The following is a 15,776-nucleotide window of genomic DNA, read 5'->3' as shown; positions in this document are numbered from 1 at the left end:
GGCTTCTTCATTTAAGTGAATGCAGCCCGCAGCCAGCGCATAACCAAGTAGCTCTCCCTCCACAGTACCCCTTGAGCCACCACCCCCTTGAGCCACCCGCCCCCTTGAGCCCCCCTATTTAACATCCGCTGGCCGCACCTGCTGTCTGCAGTTTGCAGCTTGCCAGTTTCCGGTTTCCGCCTGCCGCCTGCCGCCTGCCGCCTGCATTTTGCTGCCTACTTTGGGGCGCCACTCAATTATTTATGTGCCCCTGCAGTGCTGCGGCCATAGAGTACGGACCTGTCCTCCTCTCATATGAGGGGACGAACTTTTTCGCCATCTCTCTGCACCATGTCGGCAACACGCTGAATGTCTTTAATGTTAATGACTCCCAGTCCCTGCCGCCGAGAAGTTTTGGGAAACGCTTAAGGCGGCGGGCTCTGCGGCAAGACAGACAAGTTTTCATTGTGCTGGGGACTCGGGAATCTCGAATCTCTTCTCCCCGGTGACAAGTTTCGTTGCTGCACCCGAAAAACTTTTTAATACGTTATGCAGGCCCTCATTAAAAACGCATTAACCATGCAATGTAAATCATTATTGTGCCATAAGTAGCAACCCAACCAACGTCCTCCGCTCGGGGAAATATGTTGCATCAGCTGGCGGCGTTGTGTCAACCGATAATTGTGCCGAGATATATGTTAATAAATACGATAATGTCAGAGGCCGGGATATGAATTATCATGGCAAATGACCCGCAGGATAAAGGTCTCAGACAGGACACACATGCCATCGTTTAATGTTAAAAACTCACATAATAAATATGCAAAAATATTTAGTTGTATTTCGAAAGCATTCGATTGTGAATTCAAGATCCCTCCTAGAAATTCCCAAACTCTATTCAAAGGAGCACCATTTTCATTCAAAACGAACCAAATTTCTTACAATTTTCTTTTTATCTGCTTAACATGTTAATAACCCCACCCCAAGGGGCTCCCAGCCCAAAAGCCACCCCACCAAGCTGGCTGCAATAAATATTTTATAAAGGCCAGACAACGTCAACGAGAACATGACGCCGGGACACGGCAAATCCTCTACAGGTAGCGACGACCCTCATAAAAAAAGGCAACAACTTTGTAGCAAAAGATTGCGCTGATGTGCTGAAAATTCTTTCCTTCCTTCCGTCGTCGTCGTCGTCGCGTTGTGTCAACAAGCTGGCAATGCCAGAATAGGCCACACAATTGGCTGGCAGATGGCTAAGAGTCTGGCAAGGAACCAACAAAAGAGGGGTTGTCCTTTTGACCCAACACAGAGGACTCTCTCTCCGTAACCCACATGAGTCGCCGAGATTGCCCATTTCTTTATTCATTAGCATTTCTCCACGAAGGAAATGGAAAGAAGGAAATCCAAACATTAATATTAAATTCGGGGACCGGCTTTTCGAAACTAATTTGTTTGAGTGCGCCGGGGAATGCTTAACAAATTTAAATAGTAAACCCCGGCAAATTAGTTTTTATATGGCCAGCAAACAAATCTGGGCTAAAATCGGGCGGCTGCCTAAAGACCATTTCCGCTGTTGGCCCAGTTAAACATGCATTCTATTTGCTGTTAGCCATTAGTTGTCGTTTGCTGAGCCGGGCTTTGCGATTTTATTTTAAACATATTTCGGGCTTTTAACAAAATTTATGGCCCCGTGTAAATGAAAATCTGTGCTAAAATGTTTTTAATTGCCCCGCACGAAGGATAAATCGATGGCAGAGTGATTTAATTTATGTGCATTTAAGCCAATTTCTAAACTAATTTTGCCTCATTATTTTCGGTTACCATGTTGTTTGTATTTTCTATTTCGTATTTCTACATCTATATATTTCTTTAAAGCGTTTACAAATTTGGCTATACTCTGAAATATATTCTGGTAAATTGGCAGAAATTTAATACTGACCGCAAACACATACAAAATGACTCTCCGGTGACCCCTAAAAAAATTACCTATCACCGCTTAGCGTCGTTGGTAAAAAAGGCAACCCCATTAGCCATAACGCTTTGGCAATAAAAATAACAAGCCGCATCAAATTTTAAAGTAACGTTCAGTCAGGGAACAAAAACAAACAAATATAATTGCGCCAAAGGCAGCGGCTGTCTGAGGCATTGGGTTTTATATTTATAGTCGCGGCACTTTTTTATTGTGTGTACAATTACGAGAAAGTCGGAGGACAATTTGCAGGGGGGTCGCCTTGGGAAATTTGAAGGCGGGAAATGGGGAAAATTACACCATTGGTCCTTGAAAGTAGCACAATGCAATACAGGGAGCTTTAATTCAATTAGAAAACTTGAGGAATTACTTTAGTCATGTGTCATACTTATTTTGTATCTAAAACATACTCAAATAACCAAGGAAACCAAACAAACTTGGGCTAAAAAATCAAGAATCCTAGCAACCTTTGCCTCATTCTTGACTAGCAATTAGTTTAGTAACTCGCCGGCATTGAAACGGATCAACATGAATATTACCTCGACAGTTTGGTAAGTTTAAAGGGAATCTACACGCCATGCAGATATATGACTTGGTTAAACCACACACAGCTGGTGCAACATCTGGGACAGGGACACCATCATGAATGTGGGCCCAGATGTCCTGTGCTTGCGCAACGGCAACACGATCAAGTTTATCCATATGCAGACAAAGGCTGTCAGCTATTTCAAACCGGAAACGGTGGCCACCGGACTGAGCATCAGTGTTTTCGCTGGCCACAATCGCTTTCCGCTATTTGCCTTTGCCGAGGTGATTCTGCGACCACAAATCTTTGTCTATCGGTATCCGGACTTTACCAAGTTCAGCGTCATTCCCCGTGAGTAGCGGGAAAAGGACTTAAAACAATTTCTCAAATCCCTTTTTTTTGGTAGCTGAAATGATTTCCTATTCGGATATCCGATTCTCCGAGTTCGACATGCTGGTCGGTGTTGGCGGACATCCCAATTATCCGCTGGCCGTTTTCAACTACCGCAACTCCACTTTGATCCTGAGGCAGAACACCCTGGTGGCCACCGTGCCGCGTACCCTTGTGCTGAGCTGCAACACATTGCCCACCATTGTGCAGTTCCACAAGCAGGAGATGACCATCCTGAACTATGAGATATGCACCATGGAAAAGGAGTCCAGCCTGCACAAGGTGGTGAATCTAGAGGTAACCAATGATTTTCTCAAGTCCGTCGGCAACGAGCGTTTCCTCACCTTTGGCGATGATGATTACCTGTATGTGGTGAATGACTATGGTGTCATGTCCCTGGTGGAATTGGCGGGTTTTAGCCTCAAGCACCAATGGCGTCCGATCTATGAGTCAGATCAGTTAACAACTGCCCGGGCACACTCCATAGCCCCCCACCGAGGCGGTCTGGTTATTTACAACACTTCGAATGTCTTCTTTGTGAAGAAGAGATCGGGTTCCTTTCAAGTGGGTTTGATGTTCCTAGCTGTCCATCTTCATAGATCCCATTAATCGTACCTTTTGACTTCCTTCAGCTTGAGTGGATGATGGAGGCTCCTCTGCAGGATGTCGTTCGGTTTATTAGCAATATGAACGGGGAGCTATATGCCGAGCGTCGGCCAGGCCACATCGATCAGTTAATATTGGACAAATCCGGGATGCCGACTCTGGAATGTGTGGTGCCCTCGGGAACTCCGGTGATCACATTCCGTATACTACCCGGCCTGAAGGACGAATGTGTCTGTGTCCTGCATAGCGACCGGGTGGCAATGATGGATCTGGCCAAGGGTCACACTCTCAGCGAGGTAGTGGTGCCATGGGCCTGTGCCATGGCTAATCATCGAAGTTTGGCCATCGTGGCCGTTGGCACCCTGAACTCCAGCATCACTCTAATCCAATTCGAGCGAGCCAGCATAGCTCATGTCCTGTGTGAGCTCCAGACGGACGTGCCAGCCGTAATGGAGCTGGAGTTTAACGACAGCTGGTTGGTATTCCAGGATCAGAGCCGCATGATGCAGGTGGTCCAGGTCGAGACTCGGCCGTACAAGCTGACGCACTACTTCGAGATGGATCAACCGGAACTGAGTCAGGTCTTTGTGCACTCCTTCCTGCTGGCCGATGGGCCGCGTCTGATGGTCTTCATCAATCGGGAGCGGCAAATGAAACGGCCGGGATATGCCACCGAGCTGTGGCTCTTCACCTGGGGCAAGGATCGGCGACTGCATCGCCGTGAATTTGTCCTGCCAAAGGAGTACAACTACTTCTGTGTCCAGCCGCCGGTGGGACGATGGTCGTTAATCGAGATCGAAGCCTCCGAGTACAATACCTTCAACTTTGATCAGTTTACGCTGAATGAACGCGACGAAGTGCAATGGGTGGCCTCCACGAAGTCTGCGCACTTTAGCTACATTCTGGGCATGAGCATGACCAAACATTTGATCACCTGGAGCCTTGGTGGCATCCTTTTGCACTTTAAGCAGCACAAGCGATCCAAGAAGCCGTTCATGGTCAGCCGCTTCCTCAACATTGGCATGCAAGCGGAGTACTTGTCGCGGGTCAAAGAGTGTTTCAATTCAAAGTGAGTAACCGCGAAGTTGGAAAAGATAGATAGCCAAGTCTTGTATTTCCCCCACAGATATCTGATCATACTCCTGGCCGACCAAAAGATGCGAGTGATGCGGCTCCCCTCGCTGGCCGACTGTGTGCGGGACAACGAGGCCTTGCCTTTGCCCACGGAGGAGGGCGTTCCCTGTTATATCGAGCAGACAGTTCACAAAATAGATATGTTCGTGCCGCTGACCATGCGCCAGGAGGTGAAGGAGGAGTACTCGCCAGCCGATTTGCTCAAGCAGGAAAAGCTATTCAGGTTGATCAATCAGTTCTCCGCCAAGGTGACGGAGCTAATAGACTACGACATCTCGAAGACCGGCAAGACGAAGGGCATTTTCAAGAAGTTTTGCTTCCACTACACCTGGCTGGACCGGCTCACCGAAGAGGCCCATAAGCTGTGTGCCCTGGAGCGCGCTTCGCTGGAGGAGGCCATTGCAGACCAGTCCCGTATCCGTGACTGGATCTTGCGCCTGGTGACCCGCGATGCGGTCAGCATCAACTACCGGGTTCGCTCCATCTTCGCAGACGCCAACTTCGAGAGTTTCGCATTCCGCCGGAAGCTGGAAATGGTCGAGTTCGATCGCTATCGCTTTTATGACCTTGAGGACCATATCCGGCTCTCTCAGGTCTCGCTGGGCGAGGAGGAGTACCAGCCGCCGGCAGCCCAGACTCAGGGCCATGGGCCTCCTCCGGGTATGGAGGACACGGAGCTGGGCGAGGAGGAGGACGCGACTGCGGGCCCAACGGGACTAAAAGAACTCAAGCCGTTCGTGGTGGAGGGGCCCAGTGTGTACGATCACATTATGGCGCCCGTCTTTCAGCTGCAGGACAAGAACATGGTGACCTCCAACCAGGTGTTCAACTACAATTGCAAGATCCGCTACTACCTGAACGATCCGCTCAAGCAGGAGTTCAACAAGCTCTTCCACGAGGCCCAGCAGCTGAAACGGGACACCATTGACAGCGTTATGAACACGAATGTGGTGCTCTACAAGATCTATGACAACATGAACATCATGCTGCGTCTGCTCAACATGGATCAGTTCGAGAAGCCCGATCTAACTGTTCCGGCGCTGGAGCACGACGAGGTGATCGAGCGGATCATGGAGGTTGATGACTCCGAAATCAAGGCAATCAATCGCCGCAAACCCAAGATCATCGATACCGGCGGCAAGAAGGGTCGCATGCTCCTCTGGAGCACCGAGTTCTGGGCGCGTGCTCTCATTGTGATGATGGACGGCGTGCTGGAGAAGCTCTGGGAGGAGGAGATCAAAAAGGATATACCGGTACCGGAGTTTGTAGCGAAGAAGCAGCCGCACGAGTTCAATCTCGAGGAGCAGAAGATCTACCGAGCCTACGAAGAGGCAGTGCGTCTGCTGGAGCTGGACCGACGCAAGTACCTGCGTATTCTGCACGAGAACGAGGAAAAGACGCTGGCTCTCAAGGCCTCCCAGATTCTAAAGCTCAATCAGCGCGTGGCCGAGCTAATGATCATGAAGCTCAAATATGATTTCGCGCTGAAGCAGGGCCAGGTGCGTCTTCTGACGCTGGAGAAGACCAACTTCAAGCGCGTGCAGCTTCGCAAGCGTATCGGGATGTTCAGCCGCGATGTGGATAAACTGAGCGACTTGATCGTCCGCTTAGGTCAGCTTTCCGACTTCTGGGAGAAATCCTTGGCAGATGTAAGGACTCGGTTGGAGGCCCAACAGACCAGGGATAGGGCCGTGGAGCGACACTTTCGCGCAAACTTTCTGCCTACTGTGCCGCATGCCACCCACGAGATGACCAAGCTCTTCAAGAAACGGCCCAAGCTGCCGCCCAAAGTATTCAACTCGGTGCTCATCTGCATGGAGGCCTCCAATAAGCTGAGCGGGAAGCCCAGCCAGCGCACCCCATTCCCGCTGCCCACCGATGTCCAGGACTTCCTCAACCATCTCGCCGAATTCGATCTGCCGAAACAGTGCCCGCCGCAGGTAGATGCCAAGTCCTGGGACACCTTTGTCAAACTGCGTCGCCAGAAGATGGAGAGCGAGATGCGACTGAAGGGCATCGGTTATCAACTGCTGGACAGTCAGACCTTTTGTGGTCACCTCCAAAAGGGGATTACAGCGCTGCGTGAGTCCAAGGTAGAGGCGCAATCCAACTGGGATGAGAGTGTCCAGCATTACGTAAGTAATTCCCAATATACTTTTAGGCTTATACTCAAACTAATTGATAATAAATAATAATGTCTTCTTCCCCTCTAACAGCTAGAAGACATGCGGAATATGACAATCCAGGTGACCCTTACGATGGGCCAAGTGGAGGTCGGTGTGTTGGGCGACTTCACCAACCTGTCCAACACGGTTCTCATGCACATGGACGACATCAACGATGTGAATCGTCAGATACAGGTGAGAAGTGAGGAGCAATTAATATACCTATATATACACCTCGATTTCCCCCTATTCAGGAAGCCGGAAATATGAAAATCAGAGCCATGGAACGTGTGGCGGTCTTCCGGCGCCAGGTGATCTTTAAGGAATGGGAACACAAACTGTACAAGGCCAATATAGCCTATTTAAAGTACTTGCTGGACGCCATCGAGAGGTGCAAAGTATCCCTGGAGTTCCTTACCATCCTTCGCAACTGGGAGAAGGTCAAGACCGAGCGTCAGAAGTACATAGCCGGTGCCATAGAACGCGTCATCGAGCAGAAAATTGCCGCTTTCAGAAAGCAAATCGATCGTGTGTAAGGCTCACATTTATTCCCATAATCTATTTGCAATTTGCGGAACAAAAACAAAAATTCTGTTTGTTGCCATTCCAGGAATCTCAAAATCGACACGGTAAAGGCCCATACCCTAGAGGTAAAGCAAAAAAGCCACGCCATTGACCTCAAGATAGAGCGGATCAAGGTGGACGTCACACTACAGAATTCCCTACGCGACACAATGTTGGAGGAGAAGCGGGATCGTGAGCAGCGGGAACGGTAAGATAACCTTTAGTACACTGGCAGAAATCTAGCCTTGAAATTTTTTTAAAATACACTTCAAAAATAAGGGATTTGGTTAAGTATAATTTATATATAAATTGTTTTAAATGGTGGAAATAATGAAAATAATGCTTATACTTTACCTTTATTCAATAATGAATATAGTTATATTAAAATATAATTTTAAAAGATACTAATTTAAAAAATGTATAGCTCATAGTTTCTAGATTTAAAAGATTTCTTGTTCCTTATTCTGACATAGATTCTTGTTCTTTCTTTTATATTATTTCCCACAGAATGTCACAGATCAAAACCCACCGGCAACTAATGGAGAACGTACGCCGACACTATGCCCATGTCCTGGAGCTGCAGACGATCCTGGAGCTGCTTCGCCTGCGAACCTATCCCACGCTGGGTCCACCTTTGCCCCAATGCCATCCGCCGGTGCCGGAGCACATCCTTGGTTCGGTGCTCTAAGAAGAAGTTACCAAAAAGCTCTCTGCCAGCTCAGGCTACTTGATGAAATTGCAATTAAAATATTTTCATACCGCCAAATGAAAACGAATTAGCCGGAATTGCTGGGGTTCGCTGGTTTGGCTTCTGCTGGCAGTAAATTTTGTTTGTTTTTGTGTCTGGCCAGAATTACCAAGAATTACTAAGGGGTCACACCCCTTTGAGCCCTCTCTGCTGATGTTTTGCTCGTTGCCCCCAAGTGGGAAACACCTTCGACATCGCACTTCACTTTAGATTGTTTTAATGGAAAGGTCTTACAAACTAGTCGGGGAGATTCAGTACTATGCATAAACATTAACATATTCATATTTATATATCTCCAAACCATTCGTTAAACCAACATGAGAATATTTTTGTATATTTACTATTGGCAATTGTACTTCGAATATCAACAAAAACACAATGTGGTCACCATTCAGAGCCCTCATCTCTTATCTATACCACAAACTGTACTTTTCGTTCGCTCAGTGTGTGTTTTATTAAAACCGAATTGCAAATCATTCCGGAAAAGTACATATAAAAACTTAAAAGCTTTAACCCCAGAAGGTCAAAGCGAGCTAATGCCTCTAAAGTAAGTAAATAGTAGTCACTATTACGTACATTTCTCTGCTGTCTGCATAATCAAAGTACCTATGATTTAATCCCACCGAATATATTAGAATTATTATTATTATTTCTTTTTGTTTTTGTTGAGGGGCACATGTATGATGACAATGCAAATTTGCTCAAAAGTGGGGCAAATCATCAGCTCTTATCAGGAGACTATATGGCCACGTGCTTTTCATTAACGGATGCTGTTAATCGAAAATAAAATAAAGAACACTTAATAAAAGTAAAGCGAGATAAGGGAAATAGAAAACAGGAGGCATAAAATAAAAATAATGTATTATAAATATGATTATTTTGGAATAGGAAATCCATTTACTTACCTATGATTCTAATTTTGGTTTGAATCTTATTCAAGACAATTCCAAAAACTGAAACATCTTAAAAAAATAGATATTTATAATATATCTTTAAGTTGTTAGAAAGTTACTTTTATTTATTTGATCAGGGCAGTCACAGTGATTGTATTTGTCAAGGCTTTTAATTCATTGAAATCTCAATATCAATGTCACAGGTAATTTGGCTTAATACAAACATTACTTATTTGCAAATGATAATGCTTAGCTGTTTAAACACACATTTCTCTCTATACACACATATTCTTATATATACCAAAAACTTATAGCAGTCGATCTGAACAATCCGACGGGAAAATGTCGGCTTATCGCCGTTCTCTAAGCGCTTCTAAGCGTCCGACCTTCGCGGCTGCTGATAAGCCGGACTCTCGATCTCAAATTCTGGGCGTCTGCGGCGCAAAACGAGGTGTCGTTATGGGTAGATTGCCTTTCACTCAGTCAGTACTCAAGTCGACGTTCGCCCGTCCAGCAGCAGTAACAGAAAATACCCTAAAATGGCCAAGTTTGCAGTGATCTTCGTTCTCTTTGCCTTGTGCTCCGTAAGTTGGAACACCCGGCGATCGGAGGGTTGTCATTATCCTGTGAGCACAATCTAAGCCGACTCTGCTTTCAGGTGGCCATGTCCGCTAGCGTACCTCAGGAGGAGCCCAATGCCTTGCAGAACCTTTTGGACAGCTTAGCGGCTTTGGGTAAAGGAGCATCTGAATATGTCCAAGGCTCAAAAACCCAGGTAAGCAACCTCAAAAAACCACTTATAACCCAATTCTATATATATATATACATTTCCTTCAATAAATAGGATCAGTTTAAGGATATCGAGGAAAAGTCTCAAATTCTCGCAAAGAAGGCTGGCGAAGGAGCCCAGGAAGTAGCTGCAGATTTACAAACCAAACTCCAGAATTTCATTCAGGAAAACGAAGGTCTTAAAAAAATTGCTGAGGATTTCCAAAAAGCTGTTGAAGATTTCACCAAGCCCAAGAAGAACTAAGGTTATTTTAGACGATGATTTAATCGTTATCTAATGTACCGAATAAATGATGCAAATTTAATTTCAATTTAGTATACTCAATTATCACGTTTCTTAATTAAAACTCCCAACAAAATACACAATTCCATTCCCAAACAACTCTAAAGAGTTTTAAGGAGTCGGTAGAGTTTCTCTCACTTGGTAAAAAGAAGTCTTCCGTCACAGGTATTTCACCTTCTGACTGTGCTTCCGCAAGACCTTTGAATAAGAAAAAATAAGTTAAATAAAAGTACCAATTTGAAATATAAAAACCATTCGTCTTTATTGTTATTAAACATTAGGTTTCTGTTAAGTATAGACACGCCCTTGAGATTTATATGTTCGATTGGAAAAATATATATTTATTTATTAAGTAGGACAATCTAAAATCCATCGATTTTCTTTCTTTCTTTCTTTACTTATTTATTTTATTGTACCTTTCGTATGGATAACTGCATGGGTATACACATTTTGGCTTATCGAAGTTAGCTTCATTTTTTTGTGATTCTTGATTAGTATTTTATAAAACTATTTTACCGTAAGATCCAAGATAATTTAAATTGACCTGTCTAACCTAAAAGCTAATGCTGTAGGTTGGTCTTACTAAAAATTTGATCACTTAGTAATAATGGTCGGTTAAAGCTATGTATATATTTACACATACACCGCATTTAAGATTCATATACTCAAAAGCAATCAGTTCTAAAATCCAAGGGACAGAGCAACCTATAAAAAGAACTCGGGTCAATTCAGTCTGACTTTGTGTAGTTGCTGTGCGATAAGGCGGCCTCTAATTCAGCTGAAACGTAAAACTAGCTGTCGTTATAAGCAGCTTTTCACGCGCTCGATCAGTACCAAAGTCGACGTTCCCAGGTCCACAGTTTGAGGTTGACATCAGTAGCAGAAAAAAATTAACTGAAAATGGCCAAGCTGGCAGTGATCCTTTTCCTATTCGCCATGTGCGCCGTAAGTTTGATGCCCGATGTCCTGGAGCTGAAAAAGGACTCACCATACTATCTAACTCCGCTTACAGGTGGCCATGTCCGCTCGCATTGCTCGTGAAGAGCCAACGCAGAAACCTTTGGACGCGCTTCAGGATCAAGTCAAGAACTTTGCAGCCCAATTTCAAGAAATGATTCAGAATCCAGAACTTCAGGTAAGCCCAGTCGATAGATACTTTAATAGTATATTAATATCAAAACATTTGATTTGCAGAAATCCTGGCAGGGCATCCAGGAAAATTTGCAAAATGCGTTTACCAAATTAGGTAATTCGTTACAAGTGCCTGCGACGCCAGCCCCAAAGGCTTAAACTGAATTATACAAATGTGTTTATAAATGTGCTATGTATGTTAGCTGAACATCTAATACAAAGATTAACTTAATCGTAATTTGCCTTTCGTGTAATACAAGATGATTTTAGTGTGTTCCCTCTTTAAAAATTTCGGAAGTATTTCCTTACATCTTCTTTAAATAGTAGCATTGCTTCTCCATATACTTAACGAACCACATGACGAGCCAATACTGAAGCTGTAAACCTCATAAGTAACTGGCAATTATTACAAATTCCGAATTCCGAAAAGGTGACACCTGTAAAATATTTGTCAGTTATTTTGCACACCTGTCTGGGCAACGAGGATGCGAGCAAGCGAGGCGTTAGGACCCGAAAGCCATGGCTTCGAACATGAATAATGTATTGGCATTTGTATGGCATCACACATCCTCCCACCATTCGCCATTCCCTTTAGCCGCGCACGATTGCATAATATCAAAGTGGATTTTTCCTCTCTGCAGCGGAGCGTATCGGTCTTGGGCCAAAGTATACGGAAACGGAAGTGAAACCGGCAGAGGCGGATAATGCCAAATTGTTGCTTAGACACATTTCATGTACCATTCGAGGATGGCAAACTCGTGTGTGTATGTGTGTGTATCTGGGTGTTCATCAATTGGCATCTCTTGTGCAATTTCAATGGCATTGTTGTGTGAAATTTATAAATGTTTTCGGTAGCATTTTGCTTATTCAAACGCGTCGGGACTTACTCATCCTGCACAGACCCACACGCTCTTTGATGTAGATGAGAATCAAAATTTGTCACACGAATAAGCAAATAAATTCGCTTAGATTGGTCTGGGAAAAATATAAAAGAAAGAGTGTTTGAGAAGAGCTTCTAAAATTAACACGATTTTGTTGAGAAATTTAAAAAGTACTTCGTTTTTCCTCAATCTCAATAGCACAGTTACAATTTAAAGTGCTGAAATAGCGTATTAAAGCTATTGAAATCTATTAAAGTTTACTTTTTGCCTGTCAATCGCTTGCACAGCATTTCGAATTTAATTAAAAATTTATTAAATGCTGCGACACATACGCAGGATAGCGCTGAGGAGCCTCAAAGTGGGCTGAAACCTAGTTTGAAAACTGTTCTACTCGCCGTTGCACCAAACAATTCCCAAAGCAACAATATGGTTGCCATGTCACGCAGTGTGTGTGTGTGTGAGTGCATTGTAATGCTAATTTAAATAACGATAAGCTCAACAACAGCATCAACAACAGCATCAACAACAACAACGACAGCGGCAAATGCAACTACAACCATGCCTTGGATGGTGGCAGCAACAACAATGGCAACAATAATAGGAAAACAATTTGGCATTCTGTGATTTTGTCATCCTTTCACGATTGTTGTTGTTAGTTTTCCGAGCACTCTTACGCTTAACACGGAAAGTCGGTCAGCTAAGTAAAAGCTTAGGGAAATTGATAAGTATTAATATTGAACTAGAAGGAACTAAAAAATCAATATGTACATGTATAGATCTGAAATGTGATATATTGATTATAAAATTTACTTTCTAATAATCTATTTTAATATTTTTTTGCTAGCTACTTGTATATTTCCGAACTCAAAAGGTTTTCCATAATTAACTAAAGGAAATTAATGACAATCCTTAAGTACATAAAACTCAAGACCAAGAAAAGAGTATAAAGCCTTCTTCTAGAGTCTTAAATAGGTTTCCCAGCAGTTGCAGCAGCATCTGCAGTAAGCCAGATACACACACACACACACACTTACAATATTAGCGGGGCGAGCGAGAAAAACAAATAATAAAGCCACTTGCGCGTATATAAAAGGGAAAAACAAACGGCGTTGGGGAAAAGTTCTGCATACTAGTGTTCTCTGGGTGTGTTTCCCAGGGAAAAGTTCAGAGGGATGCTGCAACGGCGTCGGCGGCGGCATTATCCTTTCTATCACTTGTCACATTTTCGCATAATGGCGTCATTGCTGGTGCTTGTTGCGAACAATGAATACATTTGTAATGTTAATGGAATGCAACGGGAACTGCGAAGGAAGCCGAAACGAGAGCAGCGCCAACCATTTTCCGTCGCCTATTCGTGTATTTGCTTGTGTTTATCAGCCAGTCAGTCAGCTTTGGCCCAGAAAAGCGCGGGGCTTTTCCCATTTCCCATTTCCCTTTGGCACACCCACACGCACTCGCAAAAGGTTTCGTTCGGTTCGTCAGAAAAAATTGTTTTTATTTTGTATTCCATGTTCAAAGATTTCTTGGCGTTGGCAACGTGATCATTTTTTAGGAATATATTTAATTTAAATAATAAAATAAATAATAACCAAAGCAAAAAAGCATTAATTTTGATTAGGATAGATTTTCTGAGTTATTTTTTATAAGGTTAAATACCATAGAAAACATAAACATGCGTTGAATTTGTTACAGGAAACCAAATCGAAAAGGAGTTTAACAACTTATAGGATACGCATCTTATTAAGTTATATTAGTTATTTAATATATATATTATATTTAATATATATATGTATATATATTCCACAAAAGGATCCCAATTCCTCACGCTGTCATCGCTATGTGCCCTTTTTCAATATGCCTAGTGCAGTGCATCGAAGCATAAAATAACGTACAATTTTTATTAGAAATATAAACAGCAAAAGCATACACACACATACACATCCATTTATGGTTGCATAGACGCACAATGTGGCAGCCACAATAAAGAAATAAAAGGCTCAGCAGCAGCAGCAGCAGCAACTAAAGCAAAAGCAACGTGCAGCAACATAAGCCTCGTCGTCTCCGTTGTCGTAGCGACATCAACAAAAAGCACAAAAGCATTTGCATTGCAAATGCAACATAATGCACAACAACATCATACACACACACACACACACTGGCACGCTGACAGACACATTTGCTTGCCACTTCCGAAGGATGTTGCTCCTTGCTCGTTGCCCAGCAGCAGCAGCAGCAGCACAAGCAACAACATCGAAGTATTTGCCTTGACAAGTATTTAAGTTCCTCCGCTCGCAGGACTTTATATGAACGCATACATAACTTTTCTGCATGCATTTTAATGCCATCGAAATGTCTATGTAGATATACACGAAGGTACAATTTCCATAAAACTCAATATTATTGAAAGAGCAAGGGTTTCATGATTACCAATAAATATAAAAATATCCTCGCCCGGAATAAGCTGGGTCTCTTGTCATGCAAATGAATGGAAAATAAATTTAATCTTCACTTTTGTCATAAAACTAGGATTATTCTTGATCAGCATCAACAGCATAGAGTTTTTCTTTTGTAAACTCACACACTTTTTGATGGTAGCTCCTAGCAGGATCTTCTGAGAGCTCTCTAAGCCACTCAGCAACAGCTCTGGCCCATTGATTGCCTTTTCCCAAGGACTCTAAGCCACAACCTTTTGTCTCATCAAGTGAGTTAGTTGAGTTGGAGTCTCGCTACTCGCGACTCGCGGTTGGCCCTTTGCATATTCATGTATTCCGGCAACGAAAATTGACGGCAACAGCTGCCTAGGTTGCCTAAGACCGCGGAATGCCAGTCTACAGACTACTGGAAACTGCAGACAACGGGGGCCAGGAAGTCCTCGATGACATCCTTGTGAGCACTCGGCTGTGGCCGCGTTGATTTGCAGGCAGCAATCCCGACGGTTCGTTTGCTCCTGCTGCCGTTTTGCATGAATATGCATGAGCAGTTGAGCAGTTACAAGCCATCAAAACATGCCACACACAGACACTCACACACACACACTCTGCGGAAAAAACGCTAACCAACTACAGTAGTTACTGCAGTGTCAAGGATCTAACTTTGGTTGTATTAAAAAGTCTTGGCAAGTGCATAAATTTCAACTATCATATGTTACTCTATCCGTAATCTATATTTAGTTCCTACCTTATACACGAATTGCTGTAGCAAACCAAGGAAATGCTTTAAAACTAAAAAGATGAGCCGTCTTCTGCTAGCCATGTGAAATTCAACCGCTTGGCTAACGAGTATATCGTTAGAGCCAACGCCAGTATATCCTGGCGAGGCGGCATGGCCAATGCCAGCAGCGGCAGCAGCAGCAGCAGCACAACGTGGCGTATACTTGATGTCCGCCTCTGTTGTTTGACGTGTTGAGTTTAATTGGAACACTCCACGATGACGACGACGACGATGGCGATGGCGATGGCAACGTCGCGGGTTTTTGGTCGGTTGGCGGAGCCCCCATCGCTTTTGATGTTGCAACCTGCACCCCCTGCCCCGCCGCCCCATTGCCTGCCCACCTGCCTGCGTCATCCTCTCCCCTCTTAATGCCGCGGCATTAATTCATGCAGTTTCAAAGCTGCCAGCACAAGCAACACATATTCATTTAGTTGATTCTGTTTTTTTTTTTTGTTGCACCTCCTTTTGCACACAAAAGGGGAAACTCTTTTCAGTGTTAGTTAGCGGC

At 44.0% G+C, this 15,776-nt stretch overlaps 2 protein-coding genes and 1 long non-coding RNA gene across 3 annotated transcripts; 2 read left to right on the top strand and 1 right to left on the bottom strand.

Moving 5' to 3' along the window:
* Positions 1–2,357: 2,357 nt before the first annotated feature.
* Positions 2,358–8,105, top strand: LOC110191240 (uncharacterized). The gene is made up of 9 exons (XM_020962018.2): positions 2,358–2,499; positions 2,560–2,825; positions 2,881–3,428; positions 3,497–4,539; positions 4,597–6,739; positions 6,821–6,964; positions 7,024–7,301; positions 7,380–7,541; positions 7,841–8,105. The coding sequence occupies exons 1-9, from the start codon at positions 2,477–2,479 to the stop codon at positions 8,019–8,021; spliced, it is 4,788 nt and encodes a 1,595-aa protein (XP_020817677.1). The 5' UTR covers positions 2,358–2,476; the 3' UTR covers positions 8,022–8,105.
* On the bottom strand, positions 7,671–9,317 carry LOC147643490 (uncharacterized). Its single transcript, XR_015272009.1, has 2 exons — positions 8,987–9,317; positions 7,671–8,851 (listed from the first exon to the last, which is right to left on the bottom strand). It is a non-coding gene; the product is annotated as an uncharacterized LOC147643490 (long non-coding RNA).
* Positions 9,318–9,459: 142 nt separating this feature from the next.
* On the top strand, positions 9,460–10,088 carry Nplp2 (Neuropeptide-like precursor 2). The gene is made up of 3 exons (XM_020961693.2): positions 9,460–9,558; positions 9,633–9,749; positions 9,819–10,088. Exons 1-3 carry the CDS (start codon positions 9,514–9,516, stop codon positions 10,005–10,007), a joined length of 351 nt encoding a protein of 116 aa, XP_020817352.2. The 5' UTR covers positions 9,460–9,513; the 3' UTR covers positions 10,008–10,088.
* Positions 10,089–15,776: the final 5,688 nt, after the last annotated feature.

This window comes from Drosophila serrata, unplaced genomic scaffold, assembly GCF_035046125.1.
Source record: "Drosophila serrata isolate PLE 108 unplaced genomic scaffold, ASM3504612v1 contig_272, whole genome shotgun sequence".
Lineage (NCBI taxonomy): Eukaryota > Metazoa > Arthropoda > Insecta > Diptera > Drosophilidae > Drosophila > Drosophila serrata.
This window is presented reverse-complemented; position numbering and strand designations above follow the sequence as displayed.

Bases quoted from the DNA above. Each gene is read 5' to 3' on its own strand.
- LOC110191240 (XM_020962018.2), top strand. From the start codon at position 2,477: ATGAATATTACCTCGACAGTTTG. The intron at 2,500-2,559 runs GTAAGTTTAAAG...AACCACACACAG, and splicing joins AATATTACCTCGACAGTTTG to CTGGTGCAACATCTGGGACA. The intron at 3,429-3,496 runs GTGGGTTTGATG...GACTTCCTTCAG, and splicing joins AGAGATCGGGTTCCTTTCAA to CTTGAGTGGATGATGGAGGC.
- Nplp2 (XM_020961693.2), top strand. From the start codon at position 9,514: ATGGCCAAGTTTGCAGTGATCTTCGTTCTCTTTGCCTTGTGCTCC. The intron at 9,559-9,632 runs GTAAGTTGGAAC...CTCTGCTTTCAG, and splicing joins TTCTCTTTGCCTTGTGCTCC to GTGGCCATGTCCGCTAGCGT. The intron at 9,750-9,818 runs GTAAGCAACCTC...TTCAATAAATAG, and splicing joins TCCAAGGCTCAAAAACCCAG to GATCAGTTTAAGGATATCGA.